Source organism: Amphiura filiformis, chromosome 4 (genome assembly GCF_039555335.1).
Source record: "Amphiura filiformis chromosome 4, Afil_fr2py, whole genome shotgun sequence".
Classification (NCBI taxonomy): Eukaryota; Metazoa; Echinodermata; class Ophiuroidea; order Amphilepidida; family Amphiuridae; genus Amphiura; species Amphiura filiformis.
The window spans coordinates 59,548,839-59,567,730 of record NC_092631.1 but is presented as its reverse complement, the minus strand read 5'-3'; the positions used below and the strand labels follow the sequence as shown (position 1 = coordinate 59,567,730).

General features: G+C 36.1%; 1 protein-coding gene and 1 long non-coding RNA gene across 3 annotated transcripts in view; both read left to right on the top strand.

Annotated features, from left to right (window-relative positions):
- The window catches only part of LOC140151142 (peptidyl-prolyl cis-trans isomerase FKBP14-like), an 83,035-nt gene extending 76,104 nt beyond the window's left edge, over positions 1-6,931 (top strand). Inside the window, exons 4-6 of one of the 2 annotated variants that reach the window (XM_072173365.1) lie at positions 3,435-3,571; positions 5,815-5,920; positions 6,847-6,930. In XM_072173365.1, coding sequence (XP_072029466.1) covers positions 3,435-3,571; positions 5,815-5,920; positions 6,847-6,854 — 251 coding nt within the window. In that variant the 3' untranslated portion in view covers positions 6,855-6,930. Of the gene's footprint in view, positions 1-3,434; positions 3,572-5,814; positions 5,921-5,969; positions 5,990-6,846 lie in introns of both variants that reach the window. The other variant, XM_072173363.1, reaches the window with a different exon arrangement.
- A 7,809-nt stretch (positions 6,932-14,740) lies between these two features.
- Positions 14,741-18,398, top strand: LOC140149889 (uncharacterized). Its single transcript, XR_011858766.1, has 3 exons — positions 14,741-14,873; positions 17,121-17,295; positions 18,156-18,398. It is a non-coding gene; the product is annotated as an uncharacterized lncRNA (long non-coding RNA).
- The last annotated feature ends 494 nt before the right edge of the window (positions 18,399-18,892 follow it).

The window sequence follows — 18,892 nt, the reverse complement described above, 5'->3', positions numbered from 1 at the left end:
GTGCATAAATCTTCTAACAATTCAATGCTATTTTATCTCCGTGTTCTAACAATAGGCCTAAATTTCATCAGTAGTAACATTTTCACATGTCATTTTTGTCTTTAGCTTTAATGTGTCATAATATAAATGACGTTCTTTAGTTAACTTCCACGTTTACCCAGATATTAGGCCTATTAGCAGTATCAGGTCTCTCAATCTAGTATACACAGATTTACAGCTCATCTTACCTCCCCCCCTTCAGAAAGTCCAATTGGCACGGTACATGTATAATAATTTACTTCCGAATGGTACCTTGCGCCTTTTAGCTCCACTTATTCATTTACACCGATTAAAGGATTCTCGTTAAACCAGCAAGCCTGAGTGAGGGCGTTACTGATGTTACATCAGCAGAGCCAAGTGAAGGCCAAGTATCATTAACATATTCTATACGCTATAGGAAAACAACAAGCACATGCAAGCAAGTATTTTGCCAGTATCAATAAAATTATAGGGATGACCATCATAATTTCATGTTGCCCCTTTTGCTTTTGTTTTCTGGAAAGAACTCATCAACAGAAGTATTTTGGTGGTTAAATGGTCAAAATCGGTCAAAAACTTTTCGAATTATGAATTTTCAAAGTTTCCCATTCTGACCGGTCATTGGAACGAAATAAATTGACAAAGTCTAAATATAGCAATGTGAGCAAAATTGGTATAAGCATATATTTACCTTTTATATTTCTTTATTTTAATATATATGGAAACATGAAACAAGCATAGTGTGAAAGTATCAAAGGGGTTTCTTATGAAATGGCACTTTACTAGTCAATAGCATTAAGTATTTCTTCAAACTGAGGCACTGAAATCATGCTTTTAGAAAATATTTGCCAAAAATCATCCATAATGGCCAAAGTGGCACAAAATCAAAAGTCCAGGTGAACTTTTTTTCCACAACAATATACACTACACATAAGAAAAATACTAATGTACTACAAGGGATTTTCAACATAGGAATCCAAACAATCAAGTACCAACATGCACAGCTTTGTCCTGATATCACTTCTGGGGTTTTAACAAAATGTTTAACCTCTATTGTGATTGGCAGCAGCATAAGGTATCTCTTTGATAGCTGATAATGCCCAGCCATTCAGCAAGTGGCTAATAACAGACCTTGATAGGCTTGAATGAATACTGTCATGTGCTACAAAACCATCACACTCCAGGGCCTGGTCATTCCATATGCTACTGGGAGCACAGTACTTTAACAATGGAGTGAAAGACTCATTATTGATTAGGCGCGTATTTTAAAAGTACAGCTCCTGTGCGTGTATAGCAGCAAGTCAGTGCAGATGGTATAAATATAAGAAAATGTTTAGGGTTGAGATCAGGTGAATAATACAACAAATGAGCATGAAACTTCACATTTATGTTCAGAAAGGTGTCTATTTAACATGATTCGAAAGGTGTTTGGAAATTCCAAAGGGAAGCTGGTGATTTAATTTTTAACTCGAGATCTACTTGTCCGTTTTTTTTTTTTTTTACAGAGGGTATGATAGAGGTAATAACTACAACTCTGCCAAATTACAGCTCAGTAGGTCAAGGTGTTCACCTGATCTTTTCATCTGAATATTTTGTGCCATTCTGAGCAGTGCTGCACTGGGCCACTGGCAATTAAGCACACTGTGGCGATGGACCAATTTTGACTCACACTTACAGAAAAACCAAATAAGTTATGATGCTGTAATTTGCAGGATAGTTACAAAACATAATTGGCATTAACATCTCCAATTTTTACTGCACTGTGCAAGCAGTGCACAGTTGAGCTCCCTGCATGTCTATGGGAGTGTTCTAATCAAGTTGATGGTTCATTGGTCATCCCTACTATTATTAATGTAGCCCAACTGTACGTGCAATCTGGCAATACCGCTCAGTCTGAGAGAAATGAAAAATATCTGTTGCAATTTTCTGATTTGCATAAAAGTAATGCTAGTTCATGGAAGTTGTAAAACAATTATTTCTTTTAATACAAACATATTCCTTGGTAAGACAACTTTATAGCACTGTTTGAATATCAACATGAAGTAGTAATGACAAATTTAAATGGACACTATCGCCTCTGTAGTTTCCTGATTACATAGACAGCACGAATATTTAATTTTTATTCTGAAACGCCGTGAAGAAGTAAGTAGTACAAAACCCAGCGCAATATGGGTCGAAAATCGCTTCGCGATTTTCGCCCAAAAAGGCAATATCTTAAAGATACTAAATTACCAAATAAAGTAATCAATGGATAATTGTGACATGTCATGTCAAAAGCAGACACTTTTGGGCAGGATCGTAAATGGAGAAATAGTCAAAAATCTGCCCGGGGTGATTTTTTCACAATTTGGGTTTCGGTGTTGCGAATTTGTGATGTTATTAATGTTAAAAATATTGTCTGATAGTGTCAGACTGGAATATAACTGGCATCTTGTATTTTTTAAGACATTTTTCAAGGCAATTCCTACTCTCAACATTGTCAATAATATTTTTAAAGGCCGATATCTCAATTTCCAATTTTATAATAACTTACGAACTCATTATTTCGCTTAGGAATGTCCGATTTCATTGGGGAAAATGGCGTTATGGAGCAAAATATCTCTATATTTAAGATATGTAAAAACCTCAAAATTTATAACCTGCCCAAAAGTGTCTGATTTTGACACGTCACAATTTTGTTCTGCGTATTTTGACACCTTATTCCACACGCGCGATGTGACTCTATTATACCAATTTGAATGCAAAAAGATGCGATTTCAAAAGTAACACATTTGGGATAGGTCTACATTTTCAGGGCGTTTGGAACAGGCTCATGTCGGATTATATAAATGTTATAAAAAAGTTTTTATATGAAAACACACTACAACAACATTTTCAAACTGTTATCAAACGTTATTGCAAAATATATTTGTCAACCCTTAATAACAGAAGGTTTTGATAAACTTTTAAAAACGTTTTCTGGATGTTATTAAAACGTTTTATACCCTTTATATAACCCGGCATAAACGTTTTCCGTACAACGTTTTGTATGAAGTGCTCCGACTGTTATTTTTTCAGCAATACTTCGAAATGACGTAGTCCGGCGAGTAGGACCTGTTTTTTTCTTAGTTAACAACTATATACTCTTAAACTCTGATCGCTCAAGAAAGATTAACCACAAAAATAGTCCACTAACCGCCCCTCCCGAAAAATTTTGGGCGGCGCGGTCACTGGACTTTCGCGATTAGTCTTTCTTGCGCCATGTGAGATAGTGATCATAGTGTGAAATGTGTAACTTAGGAAAAAAAGGTCCTACTCGTCGGACTAAAATGACGAGACATTAGCACATTGAATGACACGCCGTTTCTTTTGATTATACGATAATACATTTGACTGTATTTTAATCTATATTTTCTGCAATTCTCCTATTTATCTAGGTGATAAAATTCCAAGAGGCGAGACTCTTATATTCGAAGTTGAAATGATAGGAGCATACCCACATTACCAATCCGGCATGCCAAATATGTTTAAGAGAATGAACAAAAATGAAAATGAATTCGTCGAATGGCAAGAGGTTTGTTGAAGTTGTTTTTTTCATTCGATGATACACTGTAATTAAATATTGTCAGATATTCATGCGGTTGCTTTACTTCATTTTTTTTTGTTATTAAAATGGTACATTCGCAACGAATTACACAGCTTTCGGTGAAAATAAATCCTGCTTCCGGTGGAAAAAAAATGTATAAATAGCTTTCAAAGCATGACCATGGACAAAATTAATGACAATGTGATAAAGCATGACCATTTTCAACGCTATGCTTTATCATACTACTTTATGCCACACATGCAAAAACCAACATTAGAAATTTCCAATGCAAAGCGCTTTTGATCACAATCATGGGATCATGTTTTTCAAATACCGTAAAACCTCGTCTACAAGCATATAGAGTGCTTTTGATGAATGCTAAATTAATCCACACGCCATCCATCGACAAAATTATAATATTATGGAGTTTGCGCAAATTAATTACCGATACAAACATAATACAAACAAGTACTATTGTAAGACCAATCTATTGCATTGGCATATTTACCGCTGTCTCGTTTTAATTTAGTTTTCATCAAAAACACACTATATGATTGTCCCGGGATGCTTGTAACCGAGGTTTTACAGCAACAATGTGTGATTTACAAAATAATAGATTCCTATTTAAATGTTTGTTTTCACTGATCACATTATCCCTTTTAATTTGGAGCCAAACAAATGAGGTACATTATAACTAAGAAAATTGCGATTTCAGTCCAGCGCCTACAATGCGTGTACTACGCTCGCCGATCATAACATGTAATACTGCACGGAGCATCGCGCTCGACATGTGCACACATAAGCTGACATCCACGGGATATGTTAGCAAACAGTCGATCGATGAACTCTGAATAAAACCGTGTCGACCCGGTTTTAATATAAAAAGTTAAATTTTACTGTTATTGAAGCACTTCAGGCTTAGTCTTTTTCGTGGTATTTTAGTAGGCCTACACCACTGGGTATTATAATTATGCAAAAAGTAGAAATCCGAGTAAAATTGAGGGCACCGCTGTGAAGCAAATCACACATTATGGCTTTAAGGTACTTATAGTAATATCTCCAGTATTTCAGTGCTCACGATCTTGGTGCCTATATCCCGGGGCCTATATAACATCCACTAGTATTAACCCTAACAGAACTAGGACTCACTAAAGCTCACTATTAAAACCGCTCTGCGTGCACGGATTCCACGGGACTTGATGACCCAATCAGACCAAGTCATATATACCCAGGGAATCGTTGGCCGGGCCAACGTCACCTGTGTAGCTACATGCTGGGGATCTTCTGCGTGGCATGCGAGGGGTCCGAGGTTCGAATCCCGGGGTGCCAAGTGACTTTCTTCTTCATCTTCTCTCCTTTTCGTTCCTTCTTTCCCTTCCGATAGCCAAAAACCTCAGGTAGGGTTAGGGTTAGTCACCATGCATATTTTCCCTATATGCCTTCTTAATAAAACGATATAGGCACCAAAACCTCGATCAATACTAAAATATTAGATTCTTCGGCTCTCATAAGATCTATACGCACTAAAATAAGGTCAGAAGGACCAAGAGTAGCATTACGTCCGGTGGGGGGGGGGCCGTGCACTAGTATTAATAAAACGATATAGGCACCAAAACCTCGATCAATACTAAAATATTAGATTCTTCGGCTCTCATAAGATCTACACGCACTAAAATAAATTCAGAAGGACCAAGAGTAGCATTACGTCCGGTGGGGTGGGGCACTCCAACTTTGGAGGTGACGCGTATGTAGGGCTGTTAAGATCCCCTTTTTCAGCAACGCTGTCACCCAAAGAACCAGTACGAACACATGCTCGATGCTCTGTCACCCAAAGACCCTTCCTTACAAGTTCAATTTGAACAGCAACTTCCATTTATCACTGATTTTGTTACTTATTTTGATAAAACAAAGAAATTTGAAGCCATTTAGAACTAGAAATTTGATTTTCGAGGTTTCTGTGGCGCTGTTTCGGCTCTCACCCAAAGATTCCATTAAAAAAAAAGGTCACGTTCTCACTCAATGACCCCATATTTTTTACATTTTGCTCTCACCGAATGCCAAAAATCATGCTCTCACCCAATAACCCCATATTTTTTACATTTTGCTCTCACCGAGCATTACGTGTAAGGTGGTTTTAACATGCTACTGTGGTCCTTGATTAAAATCTGAGCCCGGCTAAGAACCTGGAGAAATTAACGTAGTACCACCTTTTTCATTTCTCATTATTGTAGGCGCATGATTACATGGTGCTTGAGGGCGCTTTCCCAGATGGTCCAGACAGTGTTATACCACGGCTAACAACGGAATGGATTGCGAAAGTTGATAAAGATGAAGATGGTAAATTATCATGGGAAGAATTTCCATTACCGAAATTTTCACCTATGTAAATTTGCATTTAATTTATAGGTGAGACAATTTTTTTGTTTCAGTATATTTTCTGGTACATGTATATTTATGAGTTGTTGTCTGCGATAAACAGTAGGCATACGCTGCTGCTTATATTCGGGTGATTACGGTATTCTATTCTTCAGTGTCTGCAGTCTCTGCACATGCCGATTATTTGCTTAACCCTTTCCATACGGGTGTCGACTGCAGAAGAGAAGTTTCAACTTTTCTTTAAAAATTAAGCATATTTGGAATCAGCATGAATACATTAAAATGAGTACAAATAGTTAAGTGGTTCTTGAGATAGCTCTAGATATTTTGAGAAAATGTCTCAAAATTCTAATAATTGAAGTGTATATTTGCATTGATTGATTGACTGATTGTTCCGTTGAGTGGCTAGTGATAGGCGTGCAAGAAGAGAGTACAAATTAGGAGAGAGGAGGGAGAGAGACAGAGAATAGGAGAGGCTGATGATCATTTGAACGCTTGCATTCATGCACCTAACACCAATATCTTTCATATCATTTCAACATTTCAAAAAAAAAATGCCGTTCCATTTACGTTTACGTCAACTTCATTTTGTTGTTCATTCATTGTAGAGGGTTTCACAGTTGAGGTTTTGTAGATAATCTTCTGTATGGCGAAGTAAACTGTATTTTGCAAACTCTCGAATGGCTCAAAGAAACATATAACAGGTATTAAAGGCGTTTACCAAAGTGAAGACATTAAACAAATTCACAAAAATACAAGCAAGTGTTAACAAGCCAAAATGTGACAAAATGTAAAAAAAATCAATCCTGGTTGGGGTGTTATCTTTGGGAAGTTGTGCGTTTTTCTTTCTGCCAATTTATTTCTCATTATTTTGTTCTTCTCTCTAGGTTCGTGATATGATATTGTCAGAAGACATGTATCCAGACGGACCAGTAATAGACAAAATGACTCAAGAATTTATGGATAGGGACGACAAAAACAAAGATGGTGTCATATCATGGGAGGAATTCACTTTGCCAAAATACTCATCATTGTAATATTATATGTCAGATATTTTGAATATTCTGAAATAACTCGGGCCTCTAATTGGTCAAATTAATCAATAATTACGTCATGCATATATTTTTATTTTTATCTTACCAATTGGTTCACAGGAAAGTAGATGTTTGGGAATGACTATTTTAACATTTTAAGGGGTACTACACCCCTGGCCAATTTTGAGCCTATTTTTGCATTTTTCTCAAAAATTATAGCGACTTGATGACAAGTAAGATATGTATATTATAGGAGCAAGGACTAACAACTACTGCGCTGAAAATTCAGCAAATCAAGGCAAGTAGTTATTGATTTATTGATCAAATATTGGTTTCCCTCATTTTTGACTGTAACTCCACAACTGTTGTCTGTGTTGAAATAAAATTTCCAGTGCAGTAGTAGTAGTCCTTGCCCCTATAAAGTATAATATACATTACATTGAGGAAAATGCAAAAATAGGCATCACAAAATTGTGCAAAATTTTGACTCGATTGACAGTCTCATCCAAACTTTACGCACCGCCAAACTATAGATATTACAAAGAGTATTCAATGTCAAAATGTTTATTTAGGTGTAAATATTCTTATTATTTTGTGTTTTACTTTACTTGTGTTAATCTTAGTAAATGTTTGTGTAAAATACTTGTGCAAAGTGTATTTTTAAATACACTTTATTCTTAAATAAACTTTAAAAAAAGTTTATGAATCATCAACTCCCATCCCCATTCCAGAAAGATTGAATAATGCCAATATGTCGTATTTTAACTGTATTCATCACTAATTTGGTGACAGATGTTAAAATGTAAGCACAAGGTGCTATTCCAGTTGAAAACCATACACCCCCTATGGAAGATATGACCTTACTCATCCACACACTGGGAGTGTGAATTTCAAATAGGGTTACCTGAATGGGTGATTCCATTTGAAATCTACACCCCACTGTGTGAGAGATTAAGGTCATGTGTTTGTCTTCCACAGGGGGCGTATGAATTTCAACTAGAATAAGCCATTGTAATAGTATGGTTATAGTAATTTTGGATTCTTCACTATTGGGGCCATGTTGAAGTCTACCGGGGCATGTGCTGCCCAAATGGGTCTCAATTTCACAACAAATCCCTAGATATGGGAGTATGTTTTCATAAATCTTTGCAAAAAATCGCCATAAAAGGGCAAAAAAATAATTCCAAGTACCCCCAGGTACAAAATAATAAAGCCAAGATATTGGGTACAGAGTACAGAGTTGTTTCAATATACTTCTTGAGATTTGCAAAAAGATCAATGCCATTTAATTTGTAAAAAGTAGTCACTAGTCATGAACTTATAAAAAAACGTTTTATTTCATGAGCTTTTATTCCACATATTTGTAGCATTTTAGTATTGCAGGATAGACAGTTTTCAACTTGTCTTACATCGTATCAGTGGCTCTGGAACCGGGCAAAGGGAAGGGTCCCAGCCCCAATAATAGTGATTGTCATGGGCAAGTACCATAGGGCCTTCACAGCCCCTCAATAACTTGGGCCACACTCCATTGGCCACCCCATCTCTAAAATCCTCCAGAGCCTATGTTATTATACGATGTCAGTTTGCCCAAGCTTGCTCACCTATCTAAGCTATCTTATTATAAACCTATGATTCCAAATTAAAATGTGCTGAATAAAAAATGTGGTTTGGGAATATCTTAAATTCACGTGTAATAAATTAAATTACTGAATTTTTGTACAAAATAAAATATAAGGAATTTTAGTTGTATCTTTTTGTCCAGTTTGTGTAAATTCACTTGTGTATTTTCAAATGCTTTAGTTTCAGTCCTATTCAGACAAGTCTTGTGTATAATTGACGATCAGTTTAAGGGGTACTACACCCTGGCCAATTTTGTGCCTATTTTGCATTTTCTCAAAAATTATAGTACATTCATGGTGACAAGTAAGATATGTATATTATAGGGGCAAGGACTACAACTACTGCACTGAAAATTCAGCAACTCAAGGCAAGTAGTTATTGATCAAATATTGGTTTTCCCTCATTTTTGACTGTAACTCCACAACTGTTGTCTGTGTTGAAATAACATTTCCAGTGTTTCAGTAGTTGTAGTCCTTGCCCCTATAATATACATATCTTACTTGTCACCAATGCACTATACTTTTTGAGAAAAATGCAAAAATAGGCACAAAATTGGGCAGGTGTAGTACCCTTAAACTACATAATGGGTTTGGAAAATACTACCACCTGTCATAAAAAACCCAAAAACAAAAAAAACAAAACAAAAACAACAACAAAAACAGAGTACAATGACCTTTAGTATTAAATGGTATATTTTTACAATGAACAAATCAAATTAAAAGAGTGGTTTTCCAACACTCACTCCACTCCACTTTGACCCATTATGAGAAAAGTACCTTTTGCAATACCATTGTGACTCGATATCAGGGTTTGAGGACTGAGTGAGTTGTGGGAAAGTAAACCAGATTCACCAGGCTAAAGATATGGGGAACTGAATGGGTTTTAAAAAAAAGCCAGTAAGTCTTCCTTTCCAGATTTCATTATGATATTTAATAAAATATTTTCTTTGAATGCACAACACATTCACAACAATAAGAAATCAAACCCTTCAAACTCATTCATTCATGTTGAAAGTTATTTTTCATTTTAATTTGTCAAACAAATAAACTTGTTTTTCTTCAATCTACATCACTCATAACCTTAATTATTACAAGTCAAAAAATACAACAATTTATTTTCAGTTAAAACATTTGCAATTCTGATAAGAGAGAAAAGCACACAATGCAACATCACATTTTTTCTCTGCATATGTCTACTTGGTCAGGGTTTAAAGGTAATATTTTAATATCATACACACAAACCTATAAATACATCACCTGACCAAGGTTCAAAGGTCACCTATATACTACGTGAATAGTCTCTAACCAACTGCTTGGATCACTTGGTTATCAGTACACTCAGTCTTCACACACTTCATTGACCTTTGCACCCTGGTCATTGTGTACTTGCGGGCACCAAAGTATGCAAGGAAGGATGTAGCCATGATATTTGAGATAAAACTTTCAGTTTCAACGTGGAGTGGATTATATTCCGATAATGACCTTTGATACAATACTGCAACTGATGTTAGTATAGATAAGACAATGAGCAGCTGATAAAACAATAAATGGGCAAACACGTGTTATAATCCCACCAATGTTATTGTGCAATCTTTATACTATGTGTGTATCTAGCATGGCTTAGTCTGAAAGGCTGTTGATAGATAGCAACACATAAGATGACTGGGATGATTATATCTACACTCTGCCTGACACCAAATATCGGCTATTCCTGTTGAAATCCATACGCCCCCTATGGAAGACATGACCGTAATCTCCCATACAGGTAATATGGATTTCTGCATTTGAAATCTACACCAGTGAGCAATTAAGGTTATGTCTTCCACTGGGGGTGTATGGATTTCAGCTGGAATAGTCTTCTTATGTAGGCCCTGGATATTATTATAAATGGAAGTTTGAACCAAATGATATAAAGTTGTGCATAAATGATGTTTTATGGCCAACTTTTCATGCCTAATTCTCGCAAGAGGCAACTCTGAAAGGTTGAGCATTCTTACATACATTAAGGTGGTGGTTATATGGTGTCAAAGCCATCTTCAATTTTTACTGATAAAATAAATCATTGATACTTATATTTCTTACGGTTTGTGGGCAATAAAATTGTTATCAACATCACATCAACTTTCTATATTAAGACAAGCTGGTTTATAGGTTTCAATTGCATCTAATACACTGGTCTGATACACAACCAGCGAGCAGTCAAAGGGCTATTCCAGCTGAAATCCATACACCCCCTATGGAAGACATGGCCCTTATCTCCCACAGGGAGTGTAGATTCCAAATGGAGTCACCCATTCAGGTAATCCCATTTCAACTCCACACTCCCTGTGTGTGAGATACAGGGGTGCATGGATTTCAACTAGACTAGCCCAATTAAATAATTAGGATTTGGAACATCTTTCTTCTTTCAAACAACTCAAAATATACAGTTTCTTCTTTTCTTAAGTATTTCATTTCCAACATGCTTCAATTTTTTGTCATTTTACAGAATGAAAACAGTAAAAACAAGGACCGACCTTTATAAGCACAGAGACAAAGGGAGGAAATTATTTATAAATATCAAAGTTCTGTCATTCCCAAAACACTTTGCAGTATAACTTATCGCAGGCCTCTTAATAATTTATTGCATACACATGCAAGTTATTGTATGTTTTGGACTTTTTTGTCTGGAACTCCGTTACCAGCTTGCAGACAATCTTTGACAAGAAAATAACTGCAGTTTTACAACTATCCAGTGTAATTGCCCATTCACATATGGTATCATTTTCAGGAAGGTTTGTAAAAAATACTGCCTGAAGTATACTGGTTAATTTTACACTGCTACATCAGTTTTCATTCTGTAAAATACAATAGACACTGTAATACCTTACAATAAAATTATATTTGCGGCTAATTTTCTAGATATTGTGTTCACATCACATCAACTGGTCCATGTAAGGTGTTTGGCCTAGGTACATGTATAATAATTTACTTCCGAATGGTACCTTGCGCCTTTTAGCTCCACTTATTCATTTACACCGATTAAAGGATTCTCGTTAAACCAGCAAGCCTGAGTGAGGGCGTTACTGATGTTACATCAGCAGAGCCAAGTGAAGGCCAAGTATCATTAACATATTCTATACGCTATAGGAAAACAACAAGCACATGCAAGCAAGTATTTTGCCAGTATCAATAAAATTATAGGGATGACCATCATAATTTCATGTTGCCCCTTTTGCTTTTGTTTTCTGGAAAGAACTCATCAACAGAAGTATTTTGGTGGTTAAATGGTCAAAATCGGTCAAAAAACTTTTCGAATTATGAATTTTCAAAGTTTCCCATTCTGACCGGTCATTGGAACGAAATAAATTGACAAAGTCTAAATATAGCAATGTGAGCAAAATTGGTATAAGCATATATTTACCTTTTATATTTCTTTATTTTAATATATATGGAAACATGAAACAAGCATAGTGTGAAAGTATCAAAGGGGTTTCTTATGAAATGGCACTTTACTAGTCAATAGCATTAAGTATTTCTTCAAACTGAGGCACTGAAATCATGCTTTTAGAAAATATTTGCCAAAAATCATCCATAATGGCCAAAGTGGCACAAAATCAAAAGTCCAGGTGAACTTTTTTCCACAACAATATACACTACACATAAGAAAAATACTAATGTACTACAAGGGATTTTCAACATAGGAATCCAAACAATCAAGTACCAACATGCACAGCTTTGTCCTGATATCACTTCTGGGGTTTTAACAAAATGTTTAACCTCTATTGTGATTGGCAGCAGCATAAGGTATCTCTTTGATAGCTGATAATGCCCAGCCATTCAGCAAGTGGCTAATAACAGACCTTGATAGGCTTGAATGAATACTGTCATGTGCTACAAAACCATCACACTCCAGGGCCTGGTCATTCCATATGCTACTGGGAGCACAGTACTTTAACAATGGAGTGAAAGACTCATTATTGATTAGGCGCGTATTTTAAAAGTACAGCTCCTGTGCGTGTATAGCAGCAAGTCAGTGCAGATGGTATAAATATAAGAAAATGTTTAGGGTTGAGATCAGGTGAATAATACAACAAATGAGCATGAAACTTCACATTTATGTTCAGAAAGGTGTCTATTTAACATGATTCGAAAGGTGTTTGGAAATTCCAAAGGGAAGCTGGTGATTTAATTTTTAACTCGAGATCTACTTGTCCGTTTTTTTTCCTTTTTACAGAGGGTATGATAGAGGTAATAACTAAAACTCTGCCAAATTACAGCTCAGTAGGTCAAGGTGTTCACCTGATCTTTTTCATCTGAATATTTTGTGCCATTCTGAGCAGTGCTGCACTGGGCCACTGGCAATTAAGCACACTGTGGCGATGGACCAATTTTGACTCACACTTACAGAAAAACCAAATAAGTTATGATGCTGTAATTTGCAGGATAGTTACAAAACATAATTGGCATTAACATCTCCAATTTTTACTGCACTGTGCAAGCAGTGCACAGTTGAGCTCCCTGCATGTCTATGGGAGTGTTCTAATCAAGTTGATGGTTCATTGGTCATCCCTACTATTATTAATGTAGCCCAACTGTACGTGCAATCTGGCAATACCGCTCAGTCTGAGAGAAATGAAAAATATCTGTTGCAATTTTCTGATTTGCATAAAAGTAATGCTAGTTCATGGAAGTTGTAAAACAATTATTTCTTTTAATACAAACATATTCCTTGGTAAGACAACTTTATAGCACTGTTTGAATATCAACATGAAGTAGTAATGACAAATTTAAATGGACACTATCGCCTCTGTAGTTTCCTGATTACATAGACAGCACGAATATTTAATTTTTATTCTGAAACGCCGTGAAGAAGTAAGTAGTACAAAACCCAGCGCAATATGGGTCGAAAATCGCTTCGCGATTTTCGCCCAAAAAGGCAATATCTTAAAGATACTAAATTACCAAATAAAGTAATCAATGGATAATTGTGACATGTCATGTCAAAAGCAGACACTTTTGGGCAGGATCGTAAATGGAGAAATAGTCAAAAATCTGCCCGGGGTGATTTTTTCACAATTTGGGTTTGTTGCGAATTTGTGATGTTATTAATGTTAAAAATATTGTCTGATAGTGTCAGACTGGAATATAACTGGCATCTTGTATTTTTAAGACATTTTCAAGGCAATTCCTACTCTCAACATTGTCAATAATATTTTTAAAGGCCGATATCTCAATTTCCAATTTTATAATAACTTACGAACTCATTATTTCGCTTAGGAATGTCCGATTTCATTGGGGAAAATGGCGTTATGGAGCAAAATATCTCTATATTTAAGATATGTAAAAACCTCAAAATTTATAACCTGCCCAAAAGTGTCTGATTTTGACACGTCACAATTTTGTTCTGCGTATTTTGACACCTTATTCCACACGCGCGATGTGACTCTATTATACCAATTTGAATGCAAAAAGATGCGATTTCAAAAGTAACACATTTGGGATAGGTCTACATTTTCAGGGCGTTTGGAACAGGCTCATGTCGGATTATATAAATGTTATAAAAAAGTTTTTATATGAAAACACACTACAACAACATTTTCAAACTGTTATCAAACGTTATTGCAAAATATATTTGTCAACCCTTAATAACAGAAGGTTTTGGATAAACTTTTAAAAAACGTTTTCTGGATGTTATTAAAACGTTTTATACCCTTTATATAACCCGGCATAAACGTTTTCCGTACAACGTTTTGTATGAAGTGCTCCGACTGTTATTTTTTCAGCAATACTTCGAAATGACGTAGTCCGGCGAGTAGGACCTGTTTTTTTCTTAGTTAACAACTATATACTCTTAAACTCTGATCGCTCAAGAAAGATTAACCACAAAAATAGTCCACTAACCGCCCCTCCCGAAAAATTTTGGGCGGCGCGGTCACTGGACTTTCGCGATTAGTCTTTCTTGCGCCATGTGAGATAGTGATCATAGTGTGAAATGTGTAACTTAGGAAAAAAAGGTCCTACTCGTCGGACTAAAATGACGAGACATTAGCACATTGAATGACACGCCGTTTCTTTTGATTATACGATAATACATTTGACTGTATTTTAATCTATATTTTCTGCAATTCTCCTATTTATCTAGGTGATAAAATTCCAAGAGGCGAGACTCTTATATTCGAAGTTGAAATGATAGGAGCATACCCACATTACCAATCCGGCATGCCAAATATGTTTAAGAGAATGAACAAAAATGAAAATGAATTCGTCGAATGGCAAGAGGTTTGTTGAAGTTGTTTTTTTCATTCGATGATACACTGTAATTAAATATTGTCAGATATTCATGCGGTTGCTTTACTTCATTTTTTTTGTTATTAAAAATGGTACATTCGCAACGAATTACACAGCTTTCGGTGAAAATAAATCCTGCTTCCGGTGGAAAAAAAATGTATAAATAGCTTTCAAAGCATGACCATGGACAAAATTAATGACAATGTGATAAAGCATGACCATTTTCAACGCTATGCTTTATCATACTACTTTATGCCACACATGCAAAAACCAACATTAGAAATTTCCAATGCAAAGCGCTTTTGATCACAATCATGGGATCATGTTTTTCAAATACCGTAAAACCTCGTCTACAAGCATATAGAGTGCTTTTGATGAATGCTAAATTAATCCACACGCCATCCATCGACAAAATTATAATATTATGGAGTTTGCGCAAATTAATTACCGATACAAACATAATACAAACAAGTACTATTGTAAGACCAATCTATTGCATTGGCATATTTACCGCTGTCTCGTTTTAATTTAGTTTTCATCAAAAACACACTATATGATTGTCCCGGGATGCTTGTAACCGAGGTTTTACAGCAACAATGTGTGATTTACAAAAATAATAGATTCCTATTTAAATGTTTGTTTTCACTGATCACATTATCCCCTTTTAATTTGGAGCCAAACAAATGAGGTACATTATAACTAAGAAAATTGCGATTTCAGTCCAGCGCCTACAATGCGTGTACTACGCTCGCCGATCATAACATGTAATACTGCACGGAGCATCGCGCTCGACATGTGCACACATAAGCTGACATCCACGGGATATGTTAGCAAACAGTCGATCGATGAACTCTGAATAAAACCGTGTCGACCCGGTTTTAATATAAAAAGTTAAATTTTACTGTTATTGAAGCACTTCAGGCTTAGTCTTTTTCGTGGTATTTTAGTAGGCCTACACCACTGGGTATTATAATTATGCAAAAAGTAGAAATCCGAGTAAAATTGAGGGCACCGCTGTGAAGCAAATCACACATTATGGCTTTAAGGTACTTATAGTAATATCTCCAGTATTTCAGTGCTCACGATCTTGGTGCCTATATCCCGGGGCCTATATAACATCCACTAGTATTAACCCTAACAGAACTAGGACTCACTAAAGCTCACTATTAAAACCGCTCTGCGTGCACGGATTCCACGGGACTTGATGACCCAATCAGACCAAGTCATATATACCCAGGGAATCGTTGGCCGGGCCAACGTCACCTGTGTAGCTACATGCTGGGGATCTTCTGCGTGGCATGCGAGGGGTCCGAGGTTCGAATCCCAGGGGTGCCAAGTGACTTTCTTCTTCATCTTCTCTCCTTTTCGTTCCTTCTTTCCCTTCCGATAGCCAAAAAACCTCGGGTAGGGTTAGGGTTAGTCACCATGCATATTTTCCCTATATGCCTTCTTAATAAAACGATATAGGCACCAAAACCTCGATCAATACTAAAATATTAGATTCTTCGGCTCTCATAAGATCTATACGCACTAAAATAAGGTCAGAAGGACCAAGAGTAGCATTACGTCCGGTGGGGGGGGCATCCACTAGTATTAATAAAACGATATAGGCACCAAAACCTCGATCAATACTAAAATTTTAGATGATTCGGCGACCATAAGATCTACACGCACTAAAATAAATTCAGAAGGACCAAGAGTAGCATTACGTCCGGTGGGTGGGGCACTCCAACTTTGGAGGTGACGCGTATGTAGGGCTGTTAAGATCCCTTTTTCAGCAACGCTGTCACCCAAAGAACCAGTACGAACACATGCTCGATGCTCTGTCACCCAAAGACCCTTCCTTACAAGTTCAATTTGAACAGCAACTTCCATTTATCACTGATTTTGTTACTTATTTTGATAAAACAAAGAAATTTGAAGCCATTTAGAACTAGAAATTTGATTTTCGAGGTTTCTGTGGCGCTGTTTCGGCTCTCACCCAAAGATTCCATTAAAAAAAAAAGGTCACGTTCTCACTCAATGACCCCATATTTTTTACATTTTGCTCTCACCGAATGCCAAAAATCATGCCCTCATCACCCAATAACCCCATATTTTTTTACATTTTGCTCTCACCGAGCATTACGTGTAAGGTGGTTTTAACATGCTACTGTGGTCCTTGATTAAAATCTGAGCCCGGCTAAGAACCTGGAGAAATTAACGTAGTACCACCTTTTTCATTTCTCATTATTGTAGGCGCATGATTACATGGTGCTTGAGGGCGCTTTCCCAGATGGTCCAGACAGTGTTATACCACGGCTAACAACGGAATGGATTGCGAAAGTTGATAAAGATGAAGATGGTAAATTATCATGGGAAGAATTTCCATTACCGAAATTTTCACCTATGTAAATTTGCATTTAATTTATAGGTGAGACAATTTTTTTTGTTTCAGTATATTTTCTGGTACATGTATATTTATGAGTTGTTGTCTGCGATAAACAGTAGGCATACGCTGCTGCTTATATTCGGGTGATTACGGTATTCTATTCTTCAGTGTCTGCAGTCTCTGCACATGCCGATTATTTGCTTAACCCTTTCCATACGGGTGTCGACTGCAGAAGAGAAGTTTCAACTTTTCTTTAAAAATTAAGCATATTTGGAATCAGCATGAATACATTAAAATGAGTACAAATAGTTAAGTGGTTCTTGAGATAGCTCTAGATATTTTGAGAAAATGTCTCAAAATTCTAATAATTGAAGTGTATATTTGCATTGATTGATTGACTGATTGTTCCGTTGAGTGGCTAGTGATAGGCGTGCAAGAAGAGAGTACAAATTAGGAGAGAGGAGGGAGAGAGACAGAGAATAGGAGAGGCTGATGATCATTTGAACGCTTGCATTCATGCACCTAACACCAATATCTTTCATATCATTTCAACATTTCAAAAAAAAAAAATGCCGTTCCATTTACGTTTACGTCAACTTCATTTTGTTGTTCATTCATTGTAGAGGGTTTCACAGTTGAGGTTTTGTAGATAATCTTCTGTATGGCGAAGTAAACTGTATTTTGCAAACTCTCGAATGGCTCAAAGAAACATATAACAGGTATTAAAGGCGTTTACCAAAGTGAAGACATTAAACAAATTCACAAAAATACAAGCAAGTGTTAACAAGCCAAAATGTGACAAAATGTAAAAAAAATCAATCCTGGTTGGGGTGTTATCTTTGGGAAGTTGTGCGTTTTTCTTTCTGCCAATTTATTTCTCATTATTTTGTTCTTCTCTCTAGGTTCGTGATATGATATTGTCAGAAGACATGTATCCAGACGGACCAGTAATAGACAAAATGACTCAAGAATTTATGGATAGGGACGACAAAAACAAAGATGGTGTCATATCATGGGAGGAATTCACTTTGCCAAAATACTCATCATTGTAATATTATATGTCAGATATTTTGAATATTCTGAAATAACTCGGGCCTCTAATTGGTCAAATTAATCAATAATTACGTCATGCATATATTTTTATTTTTATCTTACCAATTGGTTCACAGGAAAGTAGATGTTTGGGAATGACTATTTTAACATTTTAAGGGTACTACACCCCTGGCCAATTTTGAGCCTATTTTTGCATTTTTCTCAAAAATTATAGCGACTTGATGACAAGTAAGATATGTATATTATAGGAGCAAGGACTAACAACTACTGCGCTGAAAATTCAGCAAATCAAGGCAAGTAGTTATTGATTTATTGATCAAATATTGGTTTCCCTCATTTTTGACTGTAACTCCACAACTGTTGTCTGTGTTGAAATAAAATTTCCAGTGCAGTAGTAGTAGTCCTTGCCCCTATAAAGTATAATATACATTACATTGAGGAAAATGCAAAAATAGGCATCACAAAATTGTGCAAAATTTTGACTCGATTGACAGTCTCATCCAAACTTTACGCACCGCCAAACTATAGATATTACAAAGAGTATTCAATGTCAAAATGTTTATTTAGGTGTAAATATTCTTATTAT